General features: G+C 35.4%; 1 protein-coding gene across 2 annotated transcripts; it reads left to right on the top strand.

Annotated features, from left to right (window-relative positions):
- The first annotated feature begins 6 nt into the window (after window positions 1-6).
- txnrd2.2 (thioredoxin reductase 2, tandem duplicate 2) lies at window positions 7-27,697 on the top strand. 2 transcript variants are annotated; one of them, XM_048188933.1, is made up of 17 exons: window positions 13-330; window positions 520-588; window positions 728-784; window positions 876-1,020; window positions 2,291-2,365; window positions 3,695-3,773; window positions 3,877-3,939; window positions 5,961-6,031; window positions 9,438-9,457; window positions 10,352-10,443; window positions 11,192-11,366; window positions 17,644-17,780; window positions 19,059-19,154; window positions 20,663-20,755; window positions 22,375-22,446; window positions 24,088-24,185; window positions 24,377-27,697. In XM_048188933.1, the coding sequence occupies exons 1-17, from the start codon at window positions 258-260 to the stop codon at window positions 24,498-24,500; spliced, it is 1,539 nt and encodes a 512-aa protein (XP_048044890.1). In that variant the 5' UTR covers window positions 13-257; the 3' UTR covers window positions 24,501-27,697. The 2 variants fall into 2 exon arrangements, with proteins under 2 accessions (XP_048044891.1, XP_048044890.1); XM_048188934.1 differs by lacking the exons at window positions 17,644-17,780; window positions 19,059-19,154; window positions 20,663-20,755; ... (1 more) ...; window positions 24,088-24,185; window positions 24,377-27,697 and adding an exon at window positions 15,829-16,165 and having other exon boundaries at window positions 7-330.
- Window positions 27,698-27,994: the final 297 nt, after the last annotated feature.

Raw genomic sequence — 27,994 nt, 5'->3', positions numbered from 1 at the left:
CGACTCAAACGAACAAATTTGTTCACGAATAAGACGTCGCTGTACAGTGGTCAAGTTCAAAGCTTTTCTGAACAGCTTTTCGTTCTGTAAACTCGTTATTTTAGTTGACAAACCGGCTAAACCATCTACTTAAATTAGATTCGAGCCATACTAGACACTATGTCATAACATAAAATTAGAAAATAATGGTGAAACATTCACCCAGGCATCATTTAGGGCACCTATAACGGCTGACAGGGGTCCTGCCTCCTGACAGTATGGCTGCCTTCAGTAGAGGCAGGCAAATTATCAAAGCTTTCAGGACTTTAATATTTACAAGAAACTTTACAGGTAATGCTTATTGAATAGTAAGATATATTGTCGCAAAACTTTTTCGCTCGAATCTTTTGTTTGAGATGTCAGTATCCGTAATCTCTTAATTTACCTGTTTAGCAGCAATTTCATTGTTTAATTGGTTTGTTCTATATATATTTAAATTGTTAAAGTCTCTGTGGTTAAATGACTTTTTTAATCTTGCAGCCGGTACATTTGATTATGATCTGGTGGTTATTGGTGGAGGCTCTGGAGGGTTGGCATGTTCAAAAGAAGGTATTTGTCATCTGTGTTGTACTTTAAAGATTAGTTTGAATCCTCTTCTTCATTTACACTTATTAGGAATGGCATTTTAGTAAATCTCCTTATTGCATCATTTGATGTTTTCTTTGCTCCACACTTTTTTTGCTTACAGCTGCCCAGTTAGGGCACAGAGTTGCTGTTTTGGACTATGTTGAACCTTCACTCAAAGGTACATACAGACAGACCCATTTATAACTGTCATCTATTTGCTGGTGATGTATTTATTTCCAGAATAACTAATCAGCTCATGCTGCCTTTAGGCACAAAGTGGGGTCTTGGTGGCACGTGTGTGAATGTCGGCTGTATTCCAAAGAAGCTTATGCATCAGGCGGCACTGCTTGGCACTGCTGTCAAAGATGCTAGGAAGTATGGCTGGCAAATCCCAGAATCCCTGTCACATGACTGGTGAGTTTCAGAGGCTGTATGTAGAGACATTGCTTATAGTCAGAGCTGCCTTATTGCAATAATTAGCCTCATACTGGTCAGAGCATGCTATGAAATTCATGTAATATTCAAGGTGAAGTTTTGTTTCAGGTCAGTGACATAAATACTACTTTCATAAACACTTTATGTGGCACAGCACCATCTTGTGGTGAAAAAATAAATGTCTGGCGGGTCAAATCCAAATAATTTCACTAGAGGGCACTCCAGGTCTGATAAAAACATTAGGGTTTTTACAGGTGTTGTCTAAATCCTGGCCTTAAATGCAACTTTCCATACACCAGTGTACAATACAATTATTTGGCTTTGTTTTTTTTGTTTTTTTAAGCTTTTATATATCTCCCTGAAAATATTAAACTTACAGTTGACTTTCTGCATTGTTGTCTGCAATACAACTTGTTAAATGGAAACTGCCATCTCCTCCAACTTATCGTCATTGGGGTTTAGACCTTCTGTTTGCCCTCAAACTTGAAAAGATAAAACTCAAAGTCAAAGGAAACCCAGTATTTTTACTAAATTATGGAGCTCTTTTATAGATTACTTTAAGGAGACAGGTACTTGTGTTAAAATGTCCTTAATTAGGTATAATGTATATGTAGTGTTGGGTAAGTTACTCTAAAAAAAATAATTAATTAATAGCTACTAATTACATCTTCAACAGTGTAATTAGATTACTGTATTGATTACTCTTTGTAAAAAGTATTGCATTACTTATTACTAACTGCTTTCTAAATCCCATATCAACCGACCAGTTGAACAATACAAGGACTGACATGAAACTTCTTTCAAATAAATAATCAGTAACACTTTGCAATAAGGTCTCATTAGTTAATGTAGGTTAATGCATTAACTAACAATAAACAATATATTTGTAACAGTATTTATTAATCTTTGTTTACATTAGTTAATAAAAATACAACTGTTCATTGTTAATTCATGTTAGATCAGGTCTATTAAATATTAAAAGATACAACTTTTGGTTTCAATAATGCATTAGTAAATGCTGAGATTAACATGAATTTAGATTAATATTTCCTTTTGAAGTCTTTTTTCATTGATAGTTTAACTAATGTAAACTAATATTAACAAATGGAACTTATATTGTAAATATTGTCAGTGCAGCAGTTGATAGATGAAATATAAGATCTCAAATGCGTGAGGGTTTCTGTTGTGATTTGCATTGTTGTGACCAGATAAGGGAGAATTGTATGAGTTTTTGTGTAATATTTTGCAGGCCAACAATGGCTGAGGCTGTCCAAAACCATGTGAGGTCTCTAAACTGGGGCCACAGAGTGCAACTACAAGACAAGTAAGTTTTACTATTAAAACAACATGGCCAAAATGTACTCATTCTTATAATGAAATGCTGACTTTGGCTGTTGGAAAAAGTAATTCAGATCAGTAGACTAATGGGTTAGAATATGGGTTTTTGGAGGGTTACATTTTTTTATCACCATTGTACCCTTGTTTATGACACTCAAAACCTATGTTTTCTAAGAGGGCCAATAGTAGAGCTGCACAATTAATCCTCAAAAGATTGCATTCTCGATTCAAACATGACATTGTTTCGGCTATGTCTATTAAATTATGACAAGTATGATCACAGCGGAACATTCAAATCTGTGTTGGCACTGCCGCTGAGCCAGAGAGAGCAGTTGTCATGTATAGGTATGACACAGATTCAACTTTTCAACTGCACAGTATCATTATTTCTGTTACAATAATTCAAATTATCACAGAAGTACTGGGATAAAACACTGATGTCTATGGTAGCTATCAAAATAAAGCAAATAACCTTTTGAAAATTACTTGATGCTTCAAATAATGATTGTATCAATTACATCATTTCACCAGTAGGTGGTGACAAGTTACTGTTAAAAAAATATTTGTCATTGAATCATTCAAGGTTTGTTCAAAAACTCTGATTAATCCAGTAATTAATCATTGAATGAGTCATTGAATCATTTATTCAAACTGATATTTTTTTAAATAATTAATTAAATTAAATATTTTTTAATTAGATAACAGAAATTAACATTTTGTCAGAACCTCTAGGAAGTGACATTTGTTTAGTTGTCTATTCAGAATCGTGGGAGAACCGTGATCTCTATGTTAAAAAAAACTGATTCTCAATTTTTCCAGAATCCTCCAGCTCTAGGCTGTAGTAAGTGTCGAGCACTTCCCTGAGGGCAAAAACTGCTAATTACTTAAAAAGATTTGCATATACAGGCATTATAGAGCAGAATCTTTATTTCCCAGTAGATCTCATTAGCTGTCTGTCTCTTTCACTATCTTATCAGGTAATTACAGTCTGAGGCTATATGAATGTGCCATCATGATAAATTGTCCTAAATTTTAGCCGTCTTACTGTATGGCTTTGAGGCAAACAGGTGTGTTGATGTCATTTCCCAGAATGCCCCAAGTATATGTCTTGACATTAGAACAGAAGTGTCAGTTTAGGTTTGAACATCAAAATTGTTAATGATCATATCTTGGTTTTTTTTTTTTAGTTTTCTTACATCTCCATGACTTTGTCGAAATTTATTCACTGTTGTAAAAGTTGACTGGGAATTGTGATGCCAGTAGGCGATTTTGGTTCATGTATTAGTATTTATTGTCTCTCTCTCCAATGTAACAGGAAGGTGAAGTATTTGAATATGATTGGCAGTCTGGTGGATAAACACACTATCAGAGCTGTAAATGCCAAAGGGAAGGAGGTATGATTGCTAATGTATTTATAGCAACTTAATTCTCTAAAGTTATTTAACCACCAATCTGATGTGCCATATTCCTAAATACCCTGCATCTTTGTATTCACAGATGACACTGACCACTAAAAACATTGTGTTAGCTACTGGTGGACGGCCGAAGTACCCTACTCATGTAAGTGTGCGTGCCAGTGCAGACTGGCATGTGTGGGTGTTGTCTTTCCACTATGTGACCTTGTCCTGCTGATAGGCATGCGGTAGAGATAATTTCCTGTCCGTCTTGCCAAATATGATACAATTGATATGGTAACACTTTATAATAAGGTTCATCAGTTAACATTAGTTAACTACATTAGTTAACATGAACTAATAATGAACTGCACTTCTACTGCATTTATTAATTTTTGTTAATAGTGAATGTTGAAATTAACATGAACAAAGATTAATAAATGCTTTGTAAGTGCAGTTTATTATTAGTTCATGTTAACTAATGAAACCTTATTGTAAAGTGTTACCATTAACTAACGAAAATCACACTTGAAAGCATGCTATTTGTCTTTGCTTCCATTTTTGATACTGCTAAAGGACACAAATATTATAAATGACCCCCTAAAATTATGCATTTAAAGAAATTGATGCCTCTCCTCAGGACAATTAATGTTTTGTATTTATTTTATACTTCTATCATAGATATTTTTTAAATTACAGAAATTTGCTTAATCATGAATTTTTTTTTTTTTTTTTTAAAGTCACAAAAGCTTCATTTTCGTGTGTGTAAAAAAAAAAAAAAAAAAAAAAATATATATATATATATATATATATATATATATATATATATATATTACACACACACATGAAAATGAAGCTTTTGTGACTTTTTTTTTAAACACAATATACATTTTCATGTGTGTATATATATATATATATATATATATATATATATATATATATATATATATATATATATATATATATATACAGTACAGTCCAAAAGTTTGGAACCACTAAGATTTTTAATGTTTTTAAAAGAAGTTTCGTCTGCTCACCAAGGCTACATTTATTTAATTAAAAATACAGTAAAAAACAGTAATATTGTGAAATATTATTACAATTTAAAATAACTGTGTACTATTTAAATATATTTGACAAAGTAATTTATTCCTGTGATGCAAAGCTGAATTTTCAGCATCGTTACTCCAGTCTTCAGTGTCACATGATCCTTCAGAAATCATTCTAATATGCTGATTTGCTGCTCAATAAACATTTATGATTATTTTCAATGTTGAAAACAGTTGTGTACTTTTTTTCAGGATTTCTTGATGAATAGAAAGTTCAAAAGAACAGCATTTATCTGAAATACAAAGCTTCTGTAGCATTATACACTACCGTTCAAAAGTTTGGGGTCAGTAAGAATTTTTATTTTTATTTTTTTGGCAGTAAAGACATTTATAATGTTACAAAAGATTAGATTTCAGATAAACACTGTTCTTTTGAACTTTCTATTCATCAAATAATCCTGAAAAAAAATATTGTACACAAATATTTTGTACAATTGTACACATTAAATGTTTCTTGAGCAGCAGATCAGCATATTAGAATGATTTCTGAAGGATCATGTGACACTGAAGACTGGAGTAATGATGCTGAAAATTCAGCTTTGCATCACAGGAATAAATTACTTTGTGAAATATATTCAAATAGAAAACAGTTATTTTAAATTGTAATAATATTTCACAATATTACTGTTTTTTACTGCATTTTTAATTAAATAAATGTAGCCTTGGTGAGCAGACGAAACTTCTTTTAAAAACATTAAAAATCTTAGTGGTTCCAAACTTTTGGACTGTACTGTGTATATATGTATATATGTATATATATATATATATATATATATATATATATATATATAATTGAGAAGCATTTTATTTTTATATTTTTTCATTTTAGGTATTATTATTTACAATAATTTATATGGAATTGTACATTATATTGTATATTATTACTATTAAATCATAAAGAACACTGTTGATATTATTCATATTTTTATATTGATTTGAAGGTTGTTGTTTTTTTACAGCTTTAAATATTCAATTATATTTAAATAAATATTTAATATTAAATTGAATGCTGCTTATGTTGTATATTTAATATTTAAAGTAGCTTGTTTGGGTTTGATCTGTGCGGATTATTCTCCAGGTCCCAGGAGCCGTGGAGTTTGGGATCACAAGTGATGATGTCTTCTGGCTCAGCGAGTCGCCCAAAAAAACGTAAGTGACTTTTATGTTGTGACCAGATTCTTTTATGTGACCATGTGAGCAAACTATTTTAACCATTAAAGGGTTAGTTCACCCAAAAATGAAATTTCTGTCATTAAGTACTCACCCTCATGTCGTTCCGTTTTGTTTTTGTGCACAAAAAGTATTCTCATCGCTTCATAACATTAAGGTTGAACCACTGTAGTCACGTTGACTATTTTAACTATGTCTTACTACTTTTCTGGACCTTGAATGACAGTAATTACATTGCTTTCTACTGGGGATAAAAAAACCTCTTGGATTTCATCAGAAATATCTTAATTTGTGTTCCGAAGATGAACGAAGGTCTTACGGGTTTGGAACGACATGAGGGTGAGTAATTAATGACAGAATTTTCATTTTTGGGTGAACTAACCCTTTAAGTCTGATTAAAGGGATTGTAGCACTTTTGTGTTGAAAAACACTATTGTGTATTTCAACCTTATCTTCCTGTCATAAGTGGTCAAGTGTGTTTGTTACTTTTAGCCAGCTGCATTTGTCAGACTGCAAGTAAATTTTATATATTACACGTTTTTTTCATTGTGCACTATTAAAAAATGAACTTCGGTTTAAACTTGGATAATATTTTCAGTTCCTTACTGGAGTTTTCGCTTTAAGTCACGCTAGTTACTGTCATGGCCACAACCTTCTCAGGCAGGTGATGTTGTTTTGCTGTTGATCTGTCAGCTGTACAGGTGCGATTTCAGACTGTTGCCAGTAAGAGTGTTCATCCTGTGGAAGTGGCAAGACCTTGGTGACTGATGGGCATGAGCAAGACCATTGGCACGCATGCCTGAGAGGGCGAAGGAAGCGCTTTTAAATTGACTTGTGCAGTCATTTCCACTAACAGCAGAGCATCTGTCAGGACTGATGACATACTGTATGCTTTGGATTCTGAACACTACCAAATGATGCATTCAGTATGATATCAACCCTTGGGCTCATTATATAAATGTCAGTGTTGAAAATAACTTGTTTTTAGGAAACCAGGTTACCATTTTGCCTGTGGTTCAGGTGTCCAATGGGCCTCGGGACCCACAGATGCTTGTGCAGTAAATACTTCTCTGTCCCGTGCTTATCTCTCTCTGCTCTGCTGAAATGAAAGGAGGCTCAGTCTGGGCAGACATTAGGGAAGGCACAGCATGAACTTGCTGATCTTATCATGGTCAGGGTTATTATAGAAGTGCTGCCCAAGGTTGACTGATTCTACAGTAACCACAGTTCCCACACACTCCCCAGGATAAACTCTCTTTCCTGCCATTTATGCATTAATGTAGAAGCTAGTGGGACTTCAGCTGGAGAGAATGTTATGCTAGGCCTAACAGTAAACATCTACGGTTTTTTAAGGACATGATCAAATATGAGTTGTTGTTGTTTTTTTTGACAAATTTTTGGCCTTTTGCTACATTTTATGCTACAAATTTGAATCACCTATTAAAGGTTATTATTAAAGGTTGTAAATTTTGTTTTGGAGGTCTACTACAATAGGTTTACATGCATCAAAAGTAAAAAAAACAACAACAACAAAAAATACTTACAGCACCTGTTGGAAACTAAATGCCCATTACCATATCTGAATTTCAGCTCCGGAGGCTTCCCCAGCACTTGTACACAGTAATACAAACAGTAACGGTTTTACCATATCAATTCAAGCCCGAGTCCTCATCCTTTGGAAGTGCATGCAAAGTGGATTTGCTTTCGCAGCGCAGCGCGTCTTCTCGACATCACAACAACACAAACCATACTCTTCCAGGCCACAACTACAGTGTTTGAAGGTCAAAGCAGATGTCATTTGCGGGCAGCCAATGAAGACCATAGGTGACCATTATGCAAATTTGTTACAAATCTACGTAGGTTTGTGCAGGAAGATAGACTGGAATTACTGACGACACGTTTCATGCAGTTCAGAATCAGTTCTTTCTTTTGGGAGACAATAACTCGGTTTATTTGAAACTTTGCAGACCTTTTACAACAGCTATCATAGCACATGTTAACATAACTTATTTAACATGTATATTTAATGAACAAACAAATTAAGTAATATTAATGAACTAACAGGTCTTTCCCTTCACAAAAAAACAAATTACACTACAAATAAATTAATACTTAATTTCAACATTTATTCACCTTATCCAGTCCTATGCAAAGCATGCTGGGAACTAGAAATCCACTGCCTAATTTCAGAAGTTATCAAGAAAATATCATTAAGTTACTACAACTTAATTTTTTTTTTTTTTTTTTTTTTTTTAAAAAGCCAATGAATACAGAAACTTGAGTTTAAACACTATTATGTTAATGTAATGATCAACATTATTATGTCAACAGAACATAAAACAGTAAATTAGAATTTTTAACTTTCAACCATGCATTTATTTAAGTTGTGGTAACGGGTCCTCTGAATTACTTGTTAGAGTGTAGTTATACAAAATTATGATATAATTTTATACTTTCATGCACTTGTTTTTCATTCGTCTGCATTGAACTGTGTATATATATATATATATATATATATATATAAAATAAATATAAATATAATGTGCTCAGTCCAAGCTTTGATTATTTTATGATTAAATAGAATTAATATAGCATGTTTTTACAAAGAATAACTTTGTTTCATCTGTACTGAAAACAAATGTTTTCCTTAGATTGATCTTCAAATCAACAGATTACATGTGAAGTTTGTGCTGGGAGAAGAAATGTTACCTATACAAATGGCAAATCAATGCAATGCATTTTGATCTTATGTATCCTACATTTTTCATTCTATATTAAAAGAATGTCTCATACTAATCTAGACAGAATGTTTTTAGTACATGTCATTCCTTATCATCAGACTTGTTGCACCATGGCAGGTAAGAGCTCGGGGATGTGTTTTGTTGATAAAATGGCAGGAAAGAGGTCTGAGATTTTGCTTCTAATCCCTTCATAAGCTGCCACACAAAAGAGCACTAAGTGCAGATGTGCATTAGCAGTGTTGTACACTGAATGCGTGTGATGTTGCATTGGTGTAAGTGTGTATCACTCAGCAGTACTGTGTAGGGACATCCACAAGGATTAGACCTTGTGTTAACAATTAGACTTCACCATGACCTTGAATCTCAGGGCGGATTAAAGCAGGGTGTTCACGTCGACCACACACAGTCATTTCTCTTTGTTCTTAAATCATCTTTATTGTGTTTTCCTGTCTTTGATTTGGTGTAAGTGGTGTGCATTTTGTCTCTTGAGGTTGTTTTGTATCATTTTACACAATGTTTTCCATATCCTGTGACTAATTTACTGACTCTTTTGCTTTCTTTTTATGTTTGTTGTCATGTGACCTCATTGTTCATCATGTTGCTTATCTGTGATCTCATTAATTGCTGTTTTCTGTGTGTTCCAGGTTGGTTGTTGGTGCCAGTTGTATCCTTCAAAGCTGACACTTACTGTACAGGGGGAGTGTCTACCTACCCAGATCAATGAGTGCATTTACATGTTCGGCCAAACGCTAAGTCAAATCATTTAGTCTGTTTTTCTTTACCAGAATACCTATACATTTTTATATGCAGGGCAAAGATGGTGTAGGGGGCAAAAATCTTTGTTGGTTTTGCTTATATGGTTTTTGACCTTTACCCAATAAAAATAACACTAAGGTGTTTTCATGTCTTTACATGTTACGTTACGTTACGTTACGTTACGTTACGTTACGTTACGTTACGTTATTACGCATAATTTGGGTATGATTGTACATGCAAATACTCTCAGTGACACAGATTATAGCTAATCCACTGGGTTTTTATCCCACATAACATAGATGTGCTCATTTAACCACCCAGTGACTGGAATGTAATTTTAAATTTGCATTTTATTTCTTAAACAGACATTTTTTTTTTTTTTTTTTTTCCAGAAGTCCATGAGTTTTTCCTCATAGATTATGAGATTGAAAACACAATAAATTAACAATGAAATATTAAAAAGCTTTATTAAATCACTTTTTAAATCACGCAAATTAGTTTGTGGCCACAATCTAATAAAAGTGCCAATGGGAGTTATTTACTGAGAATGCACATTGCAAATTTACCCAAAAATTCTGTCATCATTTACTCACCTTCAAGTTGTTCCAAACTTGTATGAAGTTCTTTCTTCTTTTTCTTAGTTTTTTTTTTCTTCTCCATTCTATGGAAGTCAATGGGGTCCATCATGTTTGGTTACCCATATTCTTCAAAATATTTTCTTTTGTGTTCAGCAGAAGAAAGAAATTCATAAAAATACATATGCATATATATGTGTGTGTTTTCCTTCACTGTGTGTGTGAAGATGTAGCGCTGGAATGTGCTGGCTTCCTTACAGGCATTGGGCTGGACACCACTGTGATGGTGCGTAGTATCGCCCTCCGGGGGTTTGATCAGGTACTACTTTTTTTTTTCTTTGTTAGCCTGGTTTAATTTGTTTTTAAGTTGTAAAATACACTGATAAGAACAGTTATTATTGGTCTCTATAACATTGCTTTTGGTTTGGCCATTCTTTAATGTGACTCACCTTGGTAGAACCATCAGGTTACATGGCAAAAACAGGATGAGAGACCTGGCCAGACTTGTTTTATGACCCTGTTTTTTTAACATTCATCTTTAATTAACGGTTATAGTGTTCTGACAGGAGATTTGTCATGTTATTATTAGGCATTACACCCACAGTATGGTCTGACAGGAGTAACAAAATGACAGTTAAGAAATTGCTGAGTTGAAATTAAATCTGTTTAAGAAAACAAATGATGAGGAAAAGCTTTTAAATGCATTTTATTTGTATAGTTACTCTTTGTTAGATTGTGCAAGTCGCAATCATTTTAATGTGATCAAGTTAAAATACTTGAATATGTAATAATAAGCAGAGGTAAAATAGTGATAGTTTTGGATAATTTGTTTGTCCATTTTTGTAGGGTTTTTATTTTTGTCCATATGCAATACAATTTATTTACTGTTGGTTACAAAACAAGTAATTTTATTATTTTTGTTGTGGGATTTTTCACGTGGTATTATTCTTTATTTCAGTGATTTCAGACTGAGAATATTTTTTTCTGAAACTGTTCAGCTTACATGTCTCTAAAGAATAGAGATGTATATTAAAAAATATATACTTTTTTTTCTGCTTGTCTCTCAGCAAATGTCTGGTTTAGTCACAGACTACATGGAGGCGTATGGCACCAAGTTTTCCTGGAGGTGTACACCAAAAAGTGTAGAAAAGCTCCCTTCTGGCCTTCTCCAGGTCACATGGATGGATCTAAACACCAAAGAAGAACATCAAGACACCTTCAACTCAGTACTTTGGGCTGTAGGTGAGAACATCTGTAATGCATCACAAATACAGACACAACGTAATTTAATTTATTAGGCACTTTTCCGGTAACACTTAACAATAAGGTTCATTAGTTAACTACATTAGTTAACATGAACTAATAATGAACTGCACTCATACAGCATTTATTAATCTTTGTTAATGTTAATTTCAACATTTACTAATACATTATTAAAATCGTGTTAACATTAGTTGATCCATAAAGGTACTAAAAACATATTTAAATCGGTTCATGTGAGTACAGTGGTTCAATATTAATATTATAAAGCGATGAGAATATTTTTGGAGTGCCAAAAAAACAAAATAATGACTTATTTAGTGATGGCCGATTTCAAAACACTGCTTCAGGAAGATTCGGAGCATAAATGAATCATACATCTGTTACAAATACAGTAACAGATGTATTGTTCATGGTTAGTTATGTTATTTAACACATTAACTACTGTTTAACTAATGAACCTTATTGTAAAGTGTTACTACTTTTCCTTCAAAGACTTCCACAAAAAGTCATTTTGGGAAATTTAGGATTTGTTTTCCTTTTTTCCCCCAAAATTTATCTGCAAATAAATGTATATATCTAATAATATCTTAATAAATAAATAAATAAATAAATAAATAAATAATTTAAGCATCCATGTACAGTCAGCCAGTCATTATATTAAAGTAAATCCTTTGATACATTGAGACACTGTCAGGGTTTATTTGGCGATTGATAAATGTCTGACTGTGCATTATCTCTTGTATCAGAACTGCTCTAACAGATTATTTCTTCAGGGGAATGTATTGTACAGTTGAGTCATCTGCCGTGATCAATGATGCTTTCATCGCATTTCCAAAGCATAAATCCTCATAATACATATATCATATTGTGCTTATATTTCCCTACACCGCAGTGCTGCTGTATCAGCAAAAATTCTACTGTCAGGCCTGAAAACAGGGTAATAAAGAGAGAGGGATGGAATCATCTAGGGAAGTGTTAATCACTGTACTGAGGTCTGCTCTTCAGGACCAGGATGCACCAGGGGCCCTGGGGTCGCCCCATTCCCTGCTTTGTTCTCTCGCTCTGGGTTTTCCTGCCAGGGTTGCCTGTCTCTCTGTACGGAAACCCACCCAGAGCTTCCACAGTTTTCCCCTTTACTCATCCCTCAGCATCTCTGGCTGCAGATGCCATCCTCTTCTATGTGTATGTATCTTTCACTCATCTGATTTCTCTCATTCCGGTTACAGGGACAATGAGAGGAATATAGGAATATCCGGCTGGCTAGGGCTGGTTTATTTATTGATGGTGTGAGAAGATGGTGGAGCAGAGGTTACAGTGTACAGTGAGAATGAGACTTCAGCTTCCTGTCTGGATGTGTGTGACATGGAGAGAGAGATTAGTGATCTGTAGTGACTCCTGCTGCACTGTATGGCAGCCTTGGCTTTGGGTGTTTGATGTGTTGAGTGGCTTTCTCAGCCCTTTTTGTTCCTGAAATTTTGGTCCAGACTTGTTTGCTGTTGAGGGATTACAGTGCTTTCAGGGTACAGTCCTGTCTGTGTTTAGACTTTTACCACGGATGTGTGTATTTAGTCAAAATACAAACTGAAATGCTTTAAAACCTAGTGTGTAAAATCTAGTGGTCAACTGATATACTAAGAAAGGTTGGCATATGGCCAACATAATCCCGATATATACATAGTACATAATTTAAAACAGACATACACAAATTGCTAAAATTAGATGAACACGTTTTTTGCTTCATTATTATTATTATTTATTTATTATTATTATTTTACCATTTTATGTAGTACTTATAATTTACTTAAATATAATTGACTTATAATTTAAACATTTTAGAAAAAAAAAAAGAAATTATTAACAGAAAATGTGTACTATCCATTGAAATGAAATGGACACTTATTTTACTTCAATATTTTTGTTATTTTAACATTATATGTAGTACTTACAATTTACTAAAATTTGTAGTAATTAATTTAGAAATTTTAGAAAAAGGTTAGAAATTGTTAACAAAATGCACTATCCATTGAAATTACTAACACATTTTGAATTTGAATTGACTACATTTTATTATTATTATTTACTATTTTATATAGTACTTACAATTTACTGAAATTTGTAGTTATTTAGCTTTTTTTATAAAGTATTAACTGAAAAGTGGACAACTATTTTATTCAGTTTTATTATTTTATTTATTTGACTATTTATGTAGTTCTTACAATTTACAAAAAAATAGATGATGTTAACAGCAGATGTGCACTATCCATTGAAATTAAATGAACACCTTTTTTTTTATGAATTATTATTATTATTGTACTATTTTATGTAGCACTTATAGTTTGCAAAGAAATAACATTCTGATTATCTCAAAGTTTTTGTTTCAATGTTGCAAAATTAATAATCAGGCCAAAATATTGATCAATCACCAGTTAAAGAATTAGTTCACTTTCAAATTAAAGTTTCCTTACAGTATTACACAGTAATACACCTTCAACTGTTTGGGCTCCATTGAAGTCCACTATATGGAGAAAAATCCTGAAATGTTTTCATTAAAAACCTTAATTTCTTTTCGACTGAAGAAAGAAAGACATGAACATTTTGGATGACATGGGGATGAGTAAATTATCAGGAAATTTTAATTTGAAAGTGAACTAATCCTTTAAATCACACATGCTTTCTTGTGGTTTAACACTTTTTATATGAAAAATGAGATGTCAATGTTCAATAAAAATGCATTTATTAATTGCGAGAATCGTGACAAACAGTTCTATCATCAAGTACTATCATGCATTAGCGTAGGGGATTTATGGTTGCCAACATGGAGCATTAATAATCTGTTTCATAGTCATGTATTGACTGTTGTCATTGTGAAAAGAGCTTTCAGAGGCTGATATCCTCTATTACACCCTTGAGAGGATGCTGTGTTTCCATCCTGCTCTCTTTCTCGCAGTAGAAACATAAAAATTGGCTTTTTTTTTTTTTTTTTTTTTTTTATCTCCCTCATGGCGACTTACAGAGTAGCCCCATCCCTCCTCCTGTCTTTCACCCCCAGTGGAGCTCTTCCACCCTTCCGCTCCTCCATCCTTCCTCTGGGCTGCGCCCTTCTGCAGGTGGCTCTGCTAAACATCAGGAAAGAGAACATTTCCTCCATATTGTAGGTGTACCACTTTTATGAGGACTGAAGAAGGGAAGTAATATACATTGTGTAAATATGCTTTCCGATTGGTTCACAATTGTGTGCATTTAATGTATTTTGATTAATTCTCATATTTTCTTTTTATACCATATTAAAAAAATACAATGATAGCCATAATTTACATAAAAATGTCATAGTTACATAGCAGTTCATATTACGTTAATGTTAATATGCTGTTTGCCGAAATCGTCCTTGAAAAATGTAAATAAAAAATGGCGTGTATAATCTTTGAATGTTCAAATTAGCATTAGACTTTTGTTTTTTGGCCAATATTTTGCCATTTTGAGGTTATCTCCATGACTGCATCGGCCAATAATACTTGTTTTACCAGTTGACATTTTGTAGTTCCCCATTATGTAATTTCCACAAGTTTTTTTCTGGGCCCTGGAGGTGTTTTGACATGCCCTGACATTTGTGCTTATTTTTGTTACTTATAACATTTTTAACACAGTGTATAACACACTTATAGCACACTTATAACACACTGTATTATCTGTAGTGACTTTAGTGTGAGATGGGGACAGTGTTCAGGAAATCTGTTTGAATACAGTCATATTCAGTTTTGTTAGAAATTACACACTTCGCCTTACACCTTCACCAAAGTTTTTTTTTTTTTTTTTTCCTCCATATTTATTACAGTTTTGCAATAGTAACCATATCTGTAATATTTTGGAGGAAACTGATCACTTTTGTAAGATGAATTCTCAATGTCTAGGCTAAGCCACTATTTCATGTTTAAGTCATTAAGGGCCTTTGGTTTGGCTTTTTCACTCTAGCGTTTTGCATTACATTTGCCAGGAACTGTTTTTCTGCTACTGTGCAGTGAAATGTAATTAAAAGAGAGAGAATTACAGAGCCCACACTCATGCCATGTGTGACTGGAATGGAAGGCGGCTCAATCCTCTCTTATTGTTTCATCCATTCTTCTCTCTGGCTTGTTTAGTCGATAAGGCTCATTTAAAGTCTTGCCAGGCAGATTGTTGTGTCTAATTAGCATGTTGGCCTTGAGATTTCTTTCTTGTATAACTCCAGGCTTTGTTCTTGTGCATTATCAGAGGCAGCTCTGTGTGTGTGTGTGTGTGTGTGTGTGTGTGTGTGTGTGTGTGTGTGTGTGTGTGTGTGTGTGTGTGTGTGTGTGTGTGTGTGTGTGTGTGTGTGTGTGTGTTTGAGAGAGAAGGAGAGAAGGGAGGTGGGGGTTTGAATTCTCAGTCGTAGTCCTTATCAGTGGTCCTGTGTTGTTGTGTCCAGCCTTCACAATGCCCAGCGACGTTCCAGGAGCCCAAATCAGACAGAAAAAGAGACAGGAAGTGCAGCACTGGAATGCCCCATTTCAGTTTGACGCAGATACTGGTACTTTTCCCGCTTTACAGTAATCATCGTTTTGGGTTGGTTTTTTTTTGTTTTTTTTTGAGCCTGTAAAATGCACATTCTCGCTATTATCAGGCTGTCTTTGCCCACACAAAGTCAAGGACGTTCTTTTTCCACGGACTTTGAAGGATATCTCAAGGGTTTTTTTGCTGATGGAATGTGGTGTAAAACAAAGGATGTCTTTCACATTGAAATAAATGTAATATTTTTCACTACAGTTCTGCTTCTGATGGGAGTCTGTGTGACATTAGTGGAACTAAGCATTACATTGAGTATTTATAATTCAGTATTGTTTTATTGCCAAAATAAAGTTAAACCACTGTTATTTTTTCTGAAATTTTTACTACACTCTTTATTTGGTTTTTGAGTGTCTTACAGACTGTGCCAGTAGTTTTATCTGCTCATGTTTTAATAATAAAATATATACAAATATATAAATATTGAGATACTTAGATTTAAATATATATATATATATATATATATATATATATATATATATATATATATATATATATATATATATATATTGTTTTTAACTAAGTGAAACTAAAACTAAAAGTATTACAAATACAATCTTTACAGTTCTAGGTTTACTATGAATGATTCAATTTACTCTAAAGTGATTAAAAATTAAACATTTAATTCAAAAACCTATGTATATACATATGTCCTGTAACGCCTCTGAAATAATTTTTTTCTGTATATGAAATAACTTATTTAGTTTCATTCTGTTAAGATCAGCACCTGTTAAGAAACAATTAGTTCAGTTCCATTTGGTGCTATTATTGGCACAGAAACGGTGTATCAGCTTTAAATGTTTTGCAAATGCTGGTTAGTGTTTTTAATTTATTTAATGTATAAAACAAATTAATTACAGTTTTATTTAACCAATAAACACCAGCTTCAGACTTCATATCAGACCTGACTATAAAATGTGTTTTAATTTAAAAATGTGAATTTTTTATTTTATTTTTTTTTCATCTGGTTTTCCACTTTTTCTCTCTACAACTTGTTTCACCATCTCTCACTCTTTCTCTGAGTAATCTATGTATACATACTCATCTATATGGCTCAGGTCTCACTGTAGTAGAGCAGAAGGAAGTTGTTTCTGTGCTTGAGGCAGGAAAAGGGGCTTAAGGTTTGTTGTTCTTGCTGTCTGATAGCATCTACATGGGTACCTTTGGCTTCTGCTGCAAACATTGTTTATTGTGATACCTATGAAGGCATTGGGACTCCAGTCTTGTGTGTGTGTGTGTGTGTGTGTGTGTGTGTGTGTGTGTGTGTGTGTGTGTGTGTGTGTGTGTGTGTGTGTGTGTGTGTGTGTGTGTGTGTGTGTCTGTCTGAGACGCTGTGAATGGGGGAAGGGGCAAGAGATGGACAAGTGTCGACAGCCTCTCTCAGCCCTCGGATAGGAAGTGACAGAAATGACACCGCAAGCCCCAGGTGGCTGATGGGATATGCATCCAGGTCTCCTCATTACGCCCTTCATCAGACCACCACAGAGAAACTTTCTACCTCAGCTGTGCTTGTGTTTTCTTTTCTAATCACTGGATAAGATTTTGCTCTCTAATCTCAGAACTTAAAGCCACCCCTACATTCTCCCAGCAGGCCGAGCGGTAAACTCCATCCTTAAGCGTCCAAAAGCTGTCTGATATGTCCCTCTACCTGTCATTGCTTTCTTCTCTTTGAGTTTAGGCAGAGCCCCCGAAACCAAGACCCTCAATTTGGAGAAGGTGGGCGTGGAGATCAACAAAGAAACTGGGAAGATAATTGTGGCCGCTGACGAAGTCACATCTGTGCCGAATATTTTCGCTATCGGAGACATCGGTGAGGTAGGCGTTATGAATGAATGTCAAGGTAGGATAGAGGTGGGCCAAAATATGATATGACCAAAATCTTATTTCACAATGAGTTTTTATGAGTTTTTCAGGTACAGTACATTTATTTAACTTGTAATAAGAAACACTGCAGAAACTGAATAATCAAGTAAAAAAAATCGAGACTTTAAGTGGTACTGCGCTACATAGATATGTTTACATACTGCGATATAAACATATAGTATCATTCCACCCAGCCCTAATCAAACTCAATCGAAAATGCACAGCTGGAAAGCGACAGCATTTTCCTGTCTGTCAGTTCAGTCGCTCTCCTGGAAGGTCGTTGCCCTATAACATCTTCAACACAACTGGCTACCAGGATCAAATATCACAGCTGCCCGTCATCCGCAGCAGCTGTGTGATTATTGGCGCACACACACCACCACAAAACTAGTCAGAAGAAGCTCCTTGTACGTCAATGTGCATGACTTCTCATTTTTTTTAATGAAAGAAAACTAGATGTTGAGCTGCACCTGGTTACTGCCAAGAAATGCATTTACTATACAGCTGCCTGGGTGGTGTCCATACACACACACACACACACACACACACACACACTCTGAGACAAACACCCAAGGCAGTTTCTTGGACAGCAGGATGTACAGAAGTTATCAGACTGGTTGCTGATGCCATTAGTCAGTGAATGAGAATTCGCCCCACGGTGCTGCATGTTCCTGTGTTGTTACTGTAGGCATGTTTTTCAAAGCGCTGATTGGCAGCCGTCCACCTCTGCACTGTAATCATCATCTTGACTGACAGCCATGTAATGTTGAGAAGATACTAATCTCTGAAATGTCTGATCAGGCTAATCGTACATAGATTTATACTTAACGACACATCATTTAAACAATGCAAGGAAAATTGCCATTTCAATCTTTTCAGTTGTATTGTTGCCCGCAAATTTTCTTTCCCGGTACTTGTAGACTAGATTTGCCTTTGAATGTTTAATGTAGTATTATGTATACAGTATCATATCATTACAGTATTACTAGTATTATACTACAGTATACTAGTATTTATATATATATATATATTTGTTTCGTTTTCTATTTAGCTTTAATTTATTTTTATTTCAATACTTCAACTTAACCTAATTCATTTCAGTTAGTTGCCAAGACAAAATTTTTAATTTAGTTTTTCATGTAATTTTTATTAATTTTAGTTAACAGTAATAACACTAATATCTGTGTGTGTAAATGTTCTCTGACACAGCCAACTCCTGCTCTGTTTCAGGGTCGTCCCGAGTTGACCCCGACAGCCATTAAGGCCGGAAAGCTCCTGGCCCGCAGACTGGTGGGCCATTCCAATGAGCTCATGAATTATGAGAGTGTGAGTTTGTCGTTACACGCATGTGCTCTCATTCTGTTTTGTTTCTTTATTTGTTTCTGGATGGATCTCACAAAGCCTGTCAAAAACATATTTGACTCTAAAATCACATTTTAATAATTTTAATATGATTTGTATTGTGATATTTTTTTATTGTATTATGATATTATATTCATGACAGCTAAAACATTTACCTCCAAATTGTCATTACTGTAATGACAAGAAATATAATTTTCATGCACAATTAACCACATATGGTTAATATTATAAGTCATGGTATATCTCTTTAAGATAGTACAAAATGCATGTTATTTTTTATTTAGTACTGTCCTGAGTAAGATATTTTACATAAAATATGTTTACATATAATCCACAAAAGACAAAACAATAGCTGAATTTATTAAAATAACCCAATTCATAAGTATGTGAACCATTGGTTCTCAATACTGTGTGTGGTTACCTGGATGATCTACGACTGCTTTTTTTGTTTTGTGATGGTTGTTCATGAGTCTCTTGTTTGTTCTGAGCAGTTAAACTGAGCTCTGTTCTTCAGAAAAAATCTCCAGGTCCTGCAGATTCTTCAGTTTTCCAGCATTTTTGGCATATTTGAACCCTTTACAGCAGTGACTATTATTTTGATATCCGTCTTTTCACGCTGAGGACAACTGAGGGACTCAAACACAACTTTTAAAAAAGGTTCATTCACTGATGCTCCAGAAAAAAACACGATGCATTAATAGATGGGGGGTGAAAACATTTGGAATTTGAAGATCAAGGTAAATTGAATTTAATTTGTCTTCCGGGAAACTATCTTCTGTTGCTTCCAAAGGGCACTACTAAATGAAGAAAAGAAAAAAAAAAAGATATTTAAACTAAATAAGAAACATTTGGACCTCTACATCCTGTTCAAAAGTTTTCACCCCCTGGGTCTTAATGCATCATGTTTCCTTCTGCAGCATCAGTTTTTAATAGTTGTGTTTGAGTCCCTCAGTTGTCCTCAGTGTGAAAAGATGGATCTCAAAATCATTCAGTCACTGTTGTAAAGGGTTCAAATATGCAAAAAATGCTGGAAAACTGAAGAATTTTTGGGACCTGGCGATTTTTTTTCTGAAGAACAGAGCTCAGTTTAACTGCTCAGAACAAACAAGGGACTCATGAACAACCGTCACAAAATGTAAAAACAGTCGTAGACCATCCAGGTAATGACACACAGTATTAAGAATCAATGGTTCACAAACTTTTGAACTGGGTCATTTTAATAAATTCAGCTATTTTTTTGTCTTATGGATTATATGTAAACATCTTTTATGTAAAATATCTTACTCAGGACAGTACTAAATAAAAAATAACATGCATTTTGTATGATCTCTCTTATTTTTTTAAATTATTCACATTTTCACAGATTCTGCAAGTGGTTCACACATACTTATTCTTGCAAATGTATGTGTAGATTAGTTTGAGTCTTTTGCATATGTGTGTTTTACTATGTGTGTGTGTGTGTGTGTGTATAGGTGGCCACTACAGTGTTCACTCCACTAGAGTACGGCTGTGTAGGCCTGTCTGAAGAAGAGGCTGAAAAGAAACACGGCAAAGACCAGATTGAGGTAAAATACAGCAATTTTACAATGGGTGCTGTTAGGTACAATGAGAAATGCAGTTACAAAATGGTAGCAGCAGCAATACGATTAAATGTTCAATGCAATATTGCAGTAGGGTAAACAAATCTTCCACCAAGTAATATAGTTCATTATTCTAACTGTGGGCTCTGTATGATTGCCAAGTAAGTGCATTAATATAGCAGAGTCCTGCACGACTCCTGTTTGGTAAACCAGCCCCACACCCGCAGTACTTAACAGAATACCTGACCCGTTATCTGACAGCAACACTTTAAATTTCGTACCCGACCCATTTGACACAAAGACCACGACCCGAAGCGCGCCCGCATTAAATCAGGTTGACAAAAATGATTTATTTTCTCATGTATCTCAAGCAATCAAACCAACATAGACACAATAGACACCACGCAGCCTAACATGGTGGTAATTAACAGAAAAAACATGAGAACGTGTATCCGTCATGTAAACAATGCAAAACTTTTGTCTACATCATATGAACAATCTGCCCATACAGGCTATTTTGAACAAATGTGCATAAATAGGCTATATACTGACGCTTGGAGGTTTCCATAAATTAAAAGAACATAAAGGCAAATAAGCCTATTGTAATTTAATATCAGGGATATTTTAGCAGATTCATTCTGCATTTAAATGCAGTTGTCTGTCCTGAAAATCTGCAGTGTATATGTGGACGTTGGCCCTCTTAGCAGCATGAAAAATAAAACGTAATCATATTGAAAATGGATTATATACAGAAAGTGAGCAAAGAGCGCTTTCTCAATGACTTAAACTGTCATTTGCAGCGCTTTTCTTCAGATTACAGAGTGTGAACACAAATAAGCACAGGACCATTTGAAAGCAGCTGCCTATCAGTGGGTACCAAATTGAGTCGAAATAGCCTTGGCTATTGGACCCGCAGTCCACCTGTGCCTAATGATTCCCGACTCGAACCCGCACCGCAAATGACAACACCAGTTACATCAAATATTAGCGGTTCACGCGTCGCCTGCATGCAGGACTCTATAATATAGTATTCTAGTAACTCATGTAAAGCAACAGGTTTATTTATCAGCTATTTTACAATGCGTTCGAACATGGAGTTGATTTAGCGATAAATTCTGACCTAACCAAAACTGCAAATATGAAAACCTCATAGTAAGCGTTTATGCGAATACGTGTAATGTTGTGAATATCCTACTGTATACGAGTGTGTATGTGTATACCGGGTCTTCGCACACCTGCATGGCTCTAAAGCCTAAAGCATTCAGAGAGGGGTGTGCCTCTAGTTTGATTGACAGGTGTGCACGAGGGCTGACTGATGCTTGTAGAGGTTGATGAGAGATGATCAAAAACGCAGCATCCCATTGGCCCTGACAGCTGTGAGCAGCATGTGTTAGCATGCCAGAGCACTCGCTCTGAAGCATGTTCAATATTGATGATTTCAGCACCCAAAAAATGTTTAGAGCAGTAACACAGACACAAACCATAACAGTAGCAGCACTTGTTTCCAAGTGCTTGTTCTAAAATGACGAGCTCAAGTGGTTGATGATTCAGGAAATTATGTCGTTGTTGGTGTATCATAGTTTTTGTGGTCTCTGGTTTAACAGGTGTACCATGCCTTCTACAAACCGCTCGAGTTCACTGTGGCTGAGAGAGATGCCACTCAATGCTATATAAAGGTATTTTATATATAATGTGTGTGTAACAGTTTTTACATTGACAAATATAATAATTTGTATTTTCATACACATTTCTTCTAAGTGTGTGTGTGTATATACTAAGACATTTTTGAAAAATTGACACTTCTCTTTCTAAAATAGCATTTAATTGATCTAAATAAAGTCAACAGTAATATTGTAAAATGTTACAATTTGAAACGAATTATTTATCCATCTACAATGCTATTTTTCCATCCTCTTTCAAGTCAGTAGTGCAAGAAATAGTATTCATTTCTCAAAAGAACTACAGACTGAGTTGATAGTGAAATGTATTCTTGGGCCATTTTTAATAATAAAAAAAAGTCAAAATAAGCAAGTGCACTCAATACGAGCATCTGCAAAAAGACATTATATTGCACTTTTCAGATTGATTATGCAGCCATTTTTAGGTGTGCTAATAAGAAAGGTTTCTCAAATACTAAATCAGCGCATTAGAAGGATTTCATAAAGATTGTGTTTCAGTTTCTTAATAGACTGGAGTAATGGCTGCTGAAAAAAAGGGGTTTAAAATAGAAATTGAGTACTATAAGTTTAAGGTGTTGAGCTGTTGTGGAACCACTAATGTGTAGAATTTCTTTGACAGAATTTATTCAAAAAAGAAAATATTTATAACATTTTAAATGTTATTACTGTCATTTTTGACCAGTTTTATGCATCCTTGGAGATTAAAAGAATCAATTTCTTTTAAAAACCTATTTGAATGGAAGTGTAAATGATGATGGTAATCATATTTTAATTATTTAAGGGTTAGTTCACCCAAAAATGAAAATTCTGTCATTAATTACTCACCGTAATGTCGTTATACACCCGTAAGACCTTCGTTCATCTTCGAAACACAAATTAAGATATTTTTGATTAAATCCGATGGCTCAGTGAGGCCTGCATCGCCAGCAATGTCACTGAACCTCTCAAGATCCATAAAGGTAGTCAAAACATATTTAAAACAGTTCATGTGACTACAGTGGTTCTACCTTAAAATTATAAAGTGACGAGAATAATTTTTGTGCACAAAAAAAACAAAATAATGACTTTTCAACAATATGCAGTGATGGGCGATTTCAGAACACTGCTTCGAACCTTTACAAATCTTTTGTTTTGAATCGGAGCGCCAAAGTCACGTGATTTCAGTAAACGAGGCTTCGTAACATCAAGTGTTTTGAAATTTCAATGGTTCACCACTGGGGGGGCGTGACTTTGGCGGTTTGATACATGATCCGAACCACTGATTTGAAACAAAAGATTCGTAAAGCTTCGAAGCAGTGTTTTGAAATCGCCCATCACTAGATACTGTTGAAAAGTCATTATTTTGTTTTGTATTATTCTCGTCGCTTTATAATATTAAGGTAGAATCACTGTAGTCACATGAACTGTTTTAAATGTCTTTAGTACCTTTCTGGATCTTGAGAGGTTCAGTGACATTGCTGGCAGTAGAGGCCTAACTGAGCCATCGGATTCAAAAATATCTTAATTTGTGTTCCGAAGATGAACGAAGGTCTTACAGGTGAAGAACAACATGAGGGTTAATAATAAATGACATAATTTTCATTTTTGGGTGAACTAACCCTTTAACTAATAACTAAATCCATGTTCTCTCCCTTGAAGGTGGTTTGTCTACGGGAGGGTGAGCAGCGTGTGCTAGGTCTGCATTTTACTGGCCCGAACGCTGGTGAGGTCACACAGGGCTTTTCTTTGGGCTTCCAGTAAGTTCCACATCTCTGTTAACCTGCACGTGATGTTGAGCTGGAGTCGGATTACATTTGATATGATTTGTTCTGATATCGGCCAGGTGTCTGTTTCATTGCACGTACATTTGCGTGTAAATTCAAATCAGTGTGCATTACAACACCTGTGTGGGTGAATGAATACAGAGCCTGTGTGTTTATATCTGCAGGTGTGGGCTTACCTACGAACACCTCAGGAATACGGTCGGAATACACCCCACCTGTGCCGAGGAGTTCACCAAACTCAACATCACTAAACGCTCCGGTCTTGACGCCACGGTAACGGGCTGCTGAGGTTAAGCATCCCCTCCCTGATCACACGAGCACACGGGAACCACCAAACAGGGTTGTGATAATACGAGTCATGGAGTTACAGGAAGCATCTCATGAAAATTCAACTCAGTTTTTGCTTTAGAAGCTCTTCCGTTTTTATCTTGTCTGTGTGCATGTTAGGATCTTTGAATGACCACAGAATGCAAATCTATTTCAGTTTAATTTAGTTCAGATGATAATTTCAGAGGTCAGTGCTAACAAGTACGTGCTTCTACATGCATCCTTTTTAAACCAATCCAAGGGAGTTGGGCTAGCTTTTTACCGCATCTCAAGATAATCCAATAAGGTCCTCATGTTTGCTCTATAGAATACGAACACAGATCCAGGTTAGAGCAACACGAGCCGCAAGCGCCACTGCGAACAGATAAACACGGCCATAAATCAGGATTAAGGCCCCATTACAGTTTGCTGAAATGAGAACCGTTGGAGAAAGTGGCCTAATGTTTCTGAAATATATTCTGCAAATATTGTTGTTTCTCTGGTTGTACTTCCTGTCCATTAGTCATGCGCCGCTCCTGACACTGATGGATGGGATAGGCCCGTCGCTGCGCTGACACCACCCCATTTCCCAGGGACGTAGACAAACACTCGGTGAGCGGCGTGTCACTCAAACGCAGAACCCGGTCGTGGACAGAGTGAGCGCTTGTTTAGTCCTGGACTTCAGGAGGTTCCCCAGTGCACAGAGGGAGCAGAAAGTACGCAGTACAATAACATACTCTCCTGCTCTTGATGTGTAAGCCTAAAAGGCCAAAGGAAGCTTCAGTACCACTGGCTACCTGAAGGTGGCAGTGTTAGCTTCCTTTTCCCCCTGTTTTTCACTCACATATGTGGGGATAAATATCTCTGAGCTGTGTAGTCATTATGAATTCAAGTCACAGTTAATCACTGGCAGAATGTTAAGATTAATTGAACACTTACTGGGCATTTATCGCTCCATAGGTTTAGCTTATCTGTTGTTTGTGTATTTGGCTAATAGCTTTGGCCCATGGTGCTGCTGCCCGCTTTGAGGGAAGTTAAACTACAACTATTCCCAAAAGTTCAATTCATTTTGTGACAGGAAATCTGTGTACTTTCAAACCAGATAAAGCATATGTAAAAGCATATATTTTTCAGAAACCTTAGTTCATCTCACTGTCATGTTGATCCAAACCTGTATAACTTTATTTGTTCGTCAGGACACTGATGAAGGAATTTTGAATTGTACTGGTTGCTTTTTGTCCATTAAATTATAATGAGGCTTTGAAGCTTTAAAAAGGATGCAATAGCACCATTACAGTATCATTAAAATTTCTGCGCTGTATTTCAAGTGTTTTGAAGTCATATGAACAGAATGAAAAGTCGTTATTGACTGCAAATCTTCCACCTTAGCTCTCATTGCTGCATTCATGAGAGAATTAGTGGTGCTCGATTCATGAACGAATCATTCTTTTGAGTTTTTTTTTTAATAATTTGATTGATCTAGATCACAAAACCGTCCTGAATTATTAATTCACAAATTGGACTGATCCGATTCTCAAGTTCAAACTCTCACACAAAGCTATCATATGACTTCAGAAGACCTGAAAATACCGCATGAGACATATTAACTACTTTTATGACTCTATAATGGTTATTTTATGTCCTATTTTTACAGCTTGAAAGTTTTAGTCTCATTCATTGTAGCATGGAAATAAGCCACCAGAATAATTGTTCAATGGAAGCATTTATTTCTTAGTGGAACACAAGAGAAGAAATACAGGTTTGGAAGAGCATGAGGGTGAGTAAATAATGGCGCAATTTACATTTTCTGGGGAAATATGACTTTTAACTGTTTAGTAAAATGGATAAGTTAAAAACTAGCCATTTGCATTTGTAGTTTCGGTGTCAATGAAACGTGATAGAGTGAAATAACAGATATGCAAAACTTATAAAACACCTGAACCAGTCATTGTCACTCAGTTCTGTAGTTAAGCATGCTATATGCAAAATGAATATGAAATCAGCTTGAGAAACACTAGTCAAGATTCCACTCCTTAAAGGGATAGTTCACCCAAAAATGAAAATTATGTTGTCATTTACTCATGTTGTTCCAAACCTGTATGACTTTCTTTCTTCTACGGAACACAAAAAAAGATATTTTACAGAAAATTGGCTACCACACAGTTTTGGTTTGGCGGCTTTTCTCAATTTTTTTTCTTTTAATGTTCTACAGAAGAAAGTCGTTCATACAGGTTTGAAACAACATAGGGATGAGTAAATGATGACAGAATTTTTATTTTTGGGTGAACTATCTCATTAACATTTGCTAAACCCTCTCTATCTTCAATCAAGCCGTTATATCTACGGTTTCACACAAACACTTTCAGTCGGTTTCACGAGAATGCCATAGACTTCGGAGTCCATTGTGGAAGAACGGTATTGCTGGAGTTTGTTTTTGTTTGAAGTCTAATCTGCCCTGGCTCTGATTAATGAGCCTGAGAGCGGAGTGACAGCCTGCCGTGGAGAGGAGCACTGCGCTACCAGGTTTATTTGTACCAAGGACTGATGGGAAGAGGGGGGTACCGTGTGCTCGACTCAGGGACGGGGTGCTGACTGAAGAACCCTGACCCCAACACACTACCACCAACAGCTTGGCTCTATCAACCCACACATACACAACACACTCACAGCCGGTGGGCGGAGCTGCGCCACAACACAGAAATATGCGGGTGCTTATTTCTTCAAAGTGTACAGATATTCCTGTCATGACCAGCGTAATTGTCATGTTACCGTTCAAACGTTGATGTTTTCACACATTTTTAAATGTGAAATCTAAGTGTGACATCTAAAATTGAAATTAAAGCAGTTATCGGCATTGATTGTCTCACTTATATGCTGATAAAATGTGCTTTAGATACATTACCCGCAGGCCAGCTTGAGACAGCAGCTCCGAACCCCACACTGGCGCACACACACACACTGTGAAGGGTCAGGGTTCAACTTTCAAGGGCCCAGCTAATGATGACTTGCACTAAAAGCCAAAACTGGAGAGGGCGAGTCTGATGTCACCTGGCGTCACATTTATTTCTGTAAATAGAGAAGCCTGATTTGGCATTAAGCCATGTACTGGATAATTTATATGTGCGTGTAATAAAATATACAAATGTACAGTTGCACCATTAAAATAATGATGGATTCTGTTCTGTCTTCTGTTTCTTTTCAGATGGTGTGTACTCTGTTTCAAAACTTAGTGAGCTGCCTCACTGACTACTCCCTGTATAGGCAGCACCCTTCTAAGGGGCCGTTCATACAGAGTGCATTCTCGCATTTCATCTACACTTTTTTTTTTCAAATTGTTTGTCTATGTACACCTGCATCATGTGTTTTTTAGCCATGGTGTAGTTTCTATCATTTTTTTGCAGCGTCTTACGCTATGAGCATGTTTTGTGTGAACAACTTCTAAGAGGCTATTCACGAAGAATGTTTTTGCATGTAAA

The sequence above is a fragment of the Megalobrama amblycephala genome, linkage group LG4 (assembly GCF_018812025.1).
Source record: "Megalobrama amblycephala isolate DHTTF-2021 linkage group LG4, ASM1881202v1, whole genome shotgun sequence".
NCBI lineage: Eukaryota > Metazoa > Chordata > Actinopteri > Cypriniformes > Xenocyprididae > Megalobrama > Megalobrama amblycephala.
Note: the sequence above shows the minus strand (reverse complement) of the source record. Positions and strands in the feature narration are given on the sequence as shown.

Excerpts from the sequence above, each read along its gene's own strand:
- txnrd2.2 (XM_048188933.1), top strand. The coding sequence starts at position 258 with ATGGCTGCCTTCAGTAGAGGCAGGCAAATTATCAAAGCTTTCAGGACT. Across the intron at positions 589-727 it reads GTTGGCATGTTCAAAAGAAG|CTGCCCAGTTAGGGCACAGA; the intron begins GTATTTGTCATC and ends TTTTGCTTACAG. Across the intron at positions 20,756-22,374 it reads ACGGCAAAGACCAGATTGAG|GTGTACCATGCCTTCTACAA; the intron begins GTAAAATACAGC and ends CTGGTTTAACAG.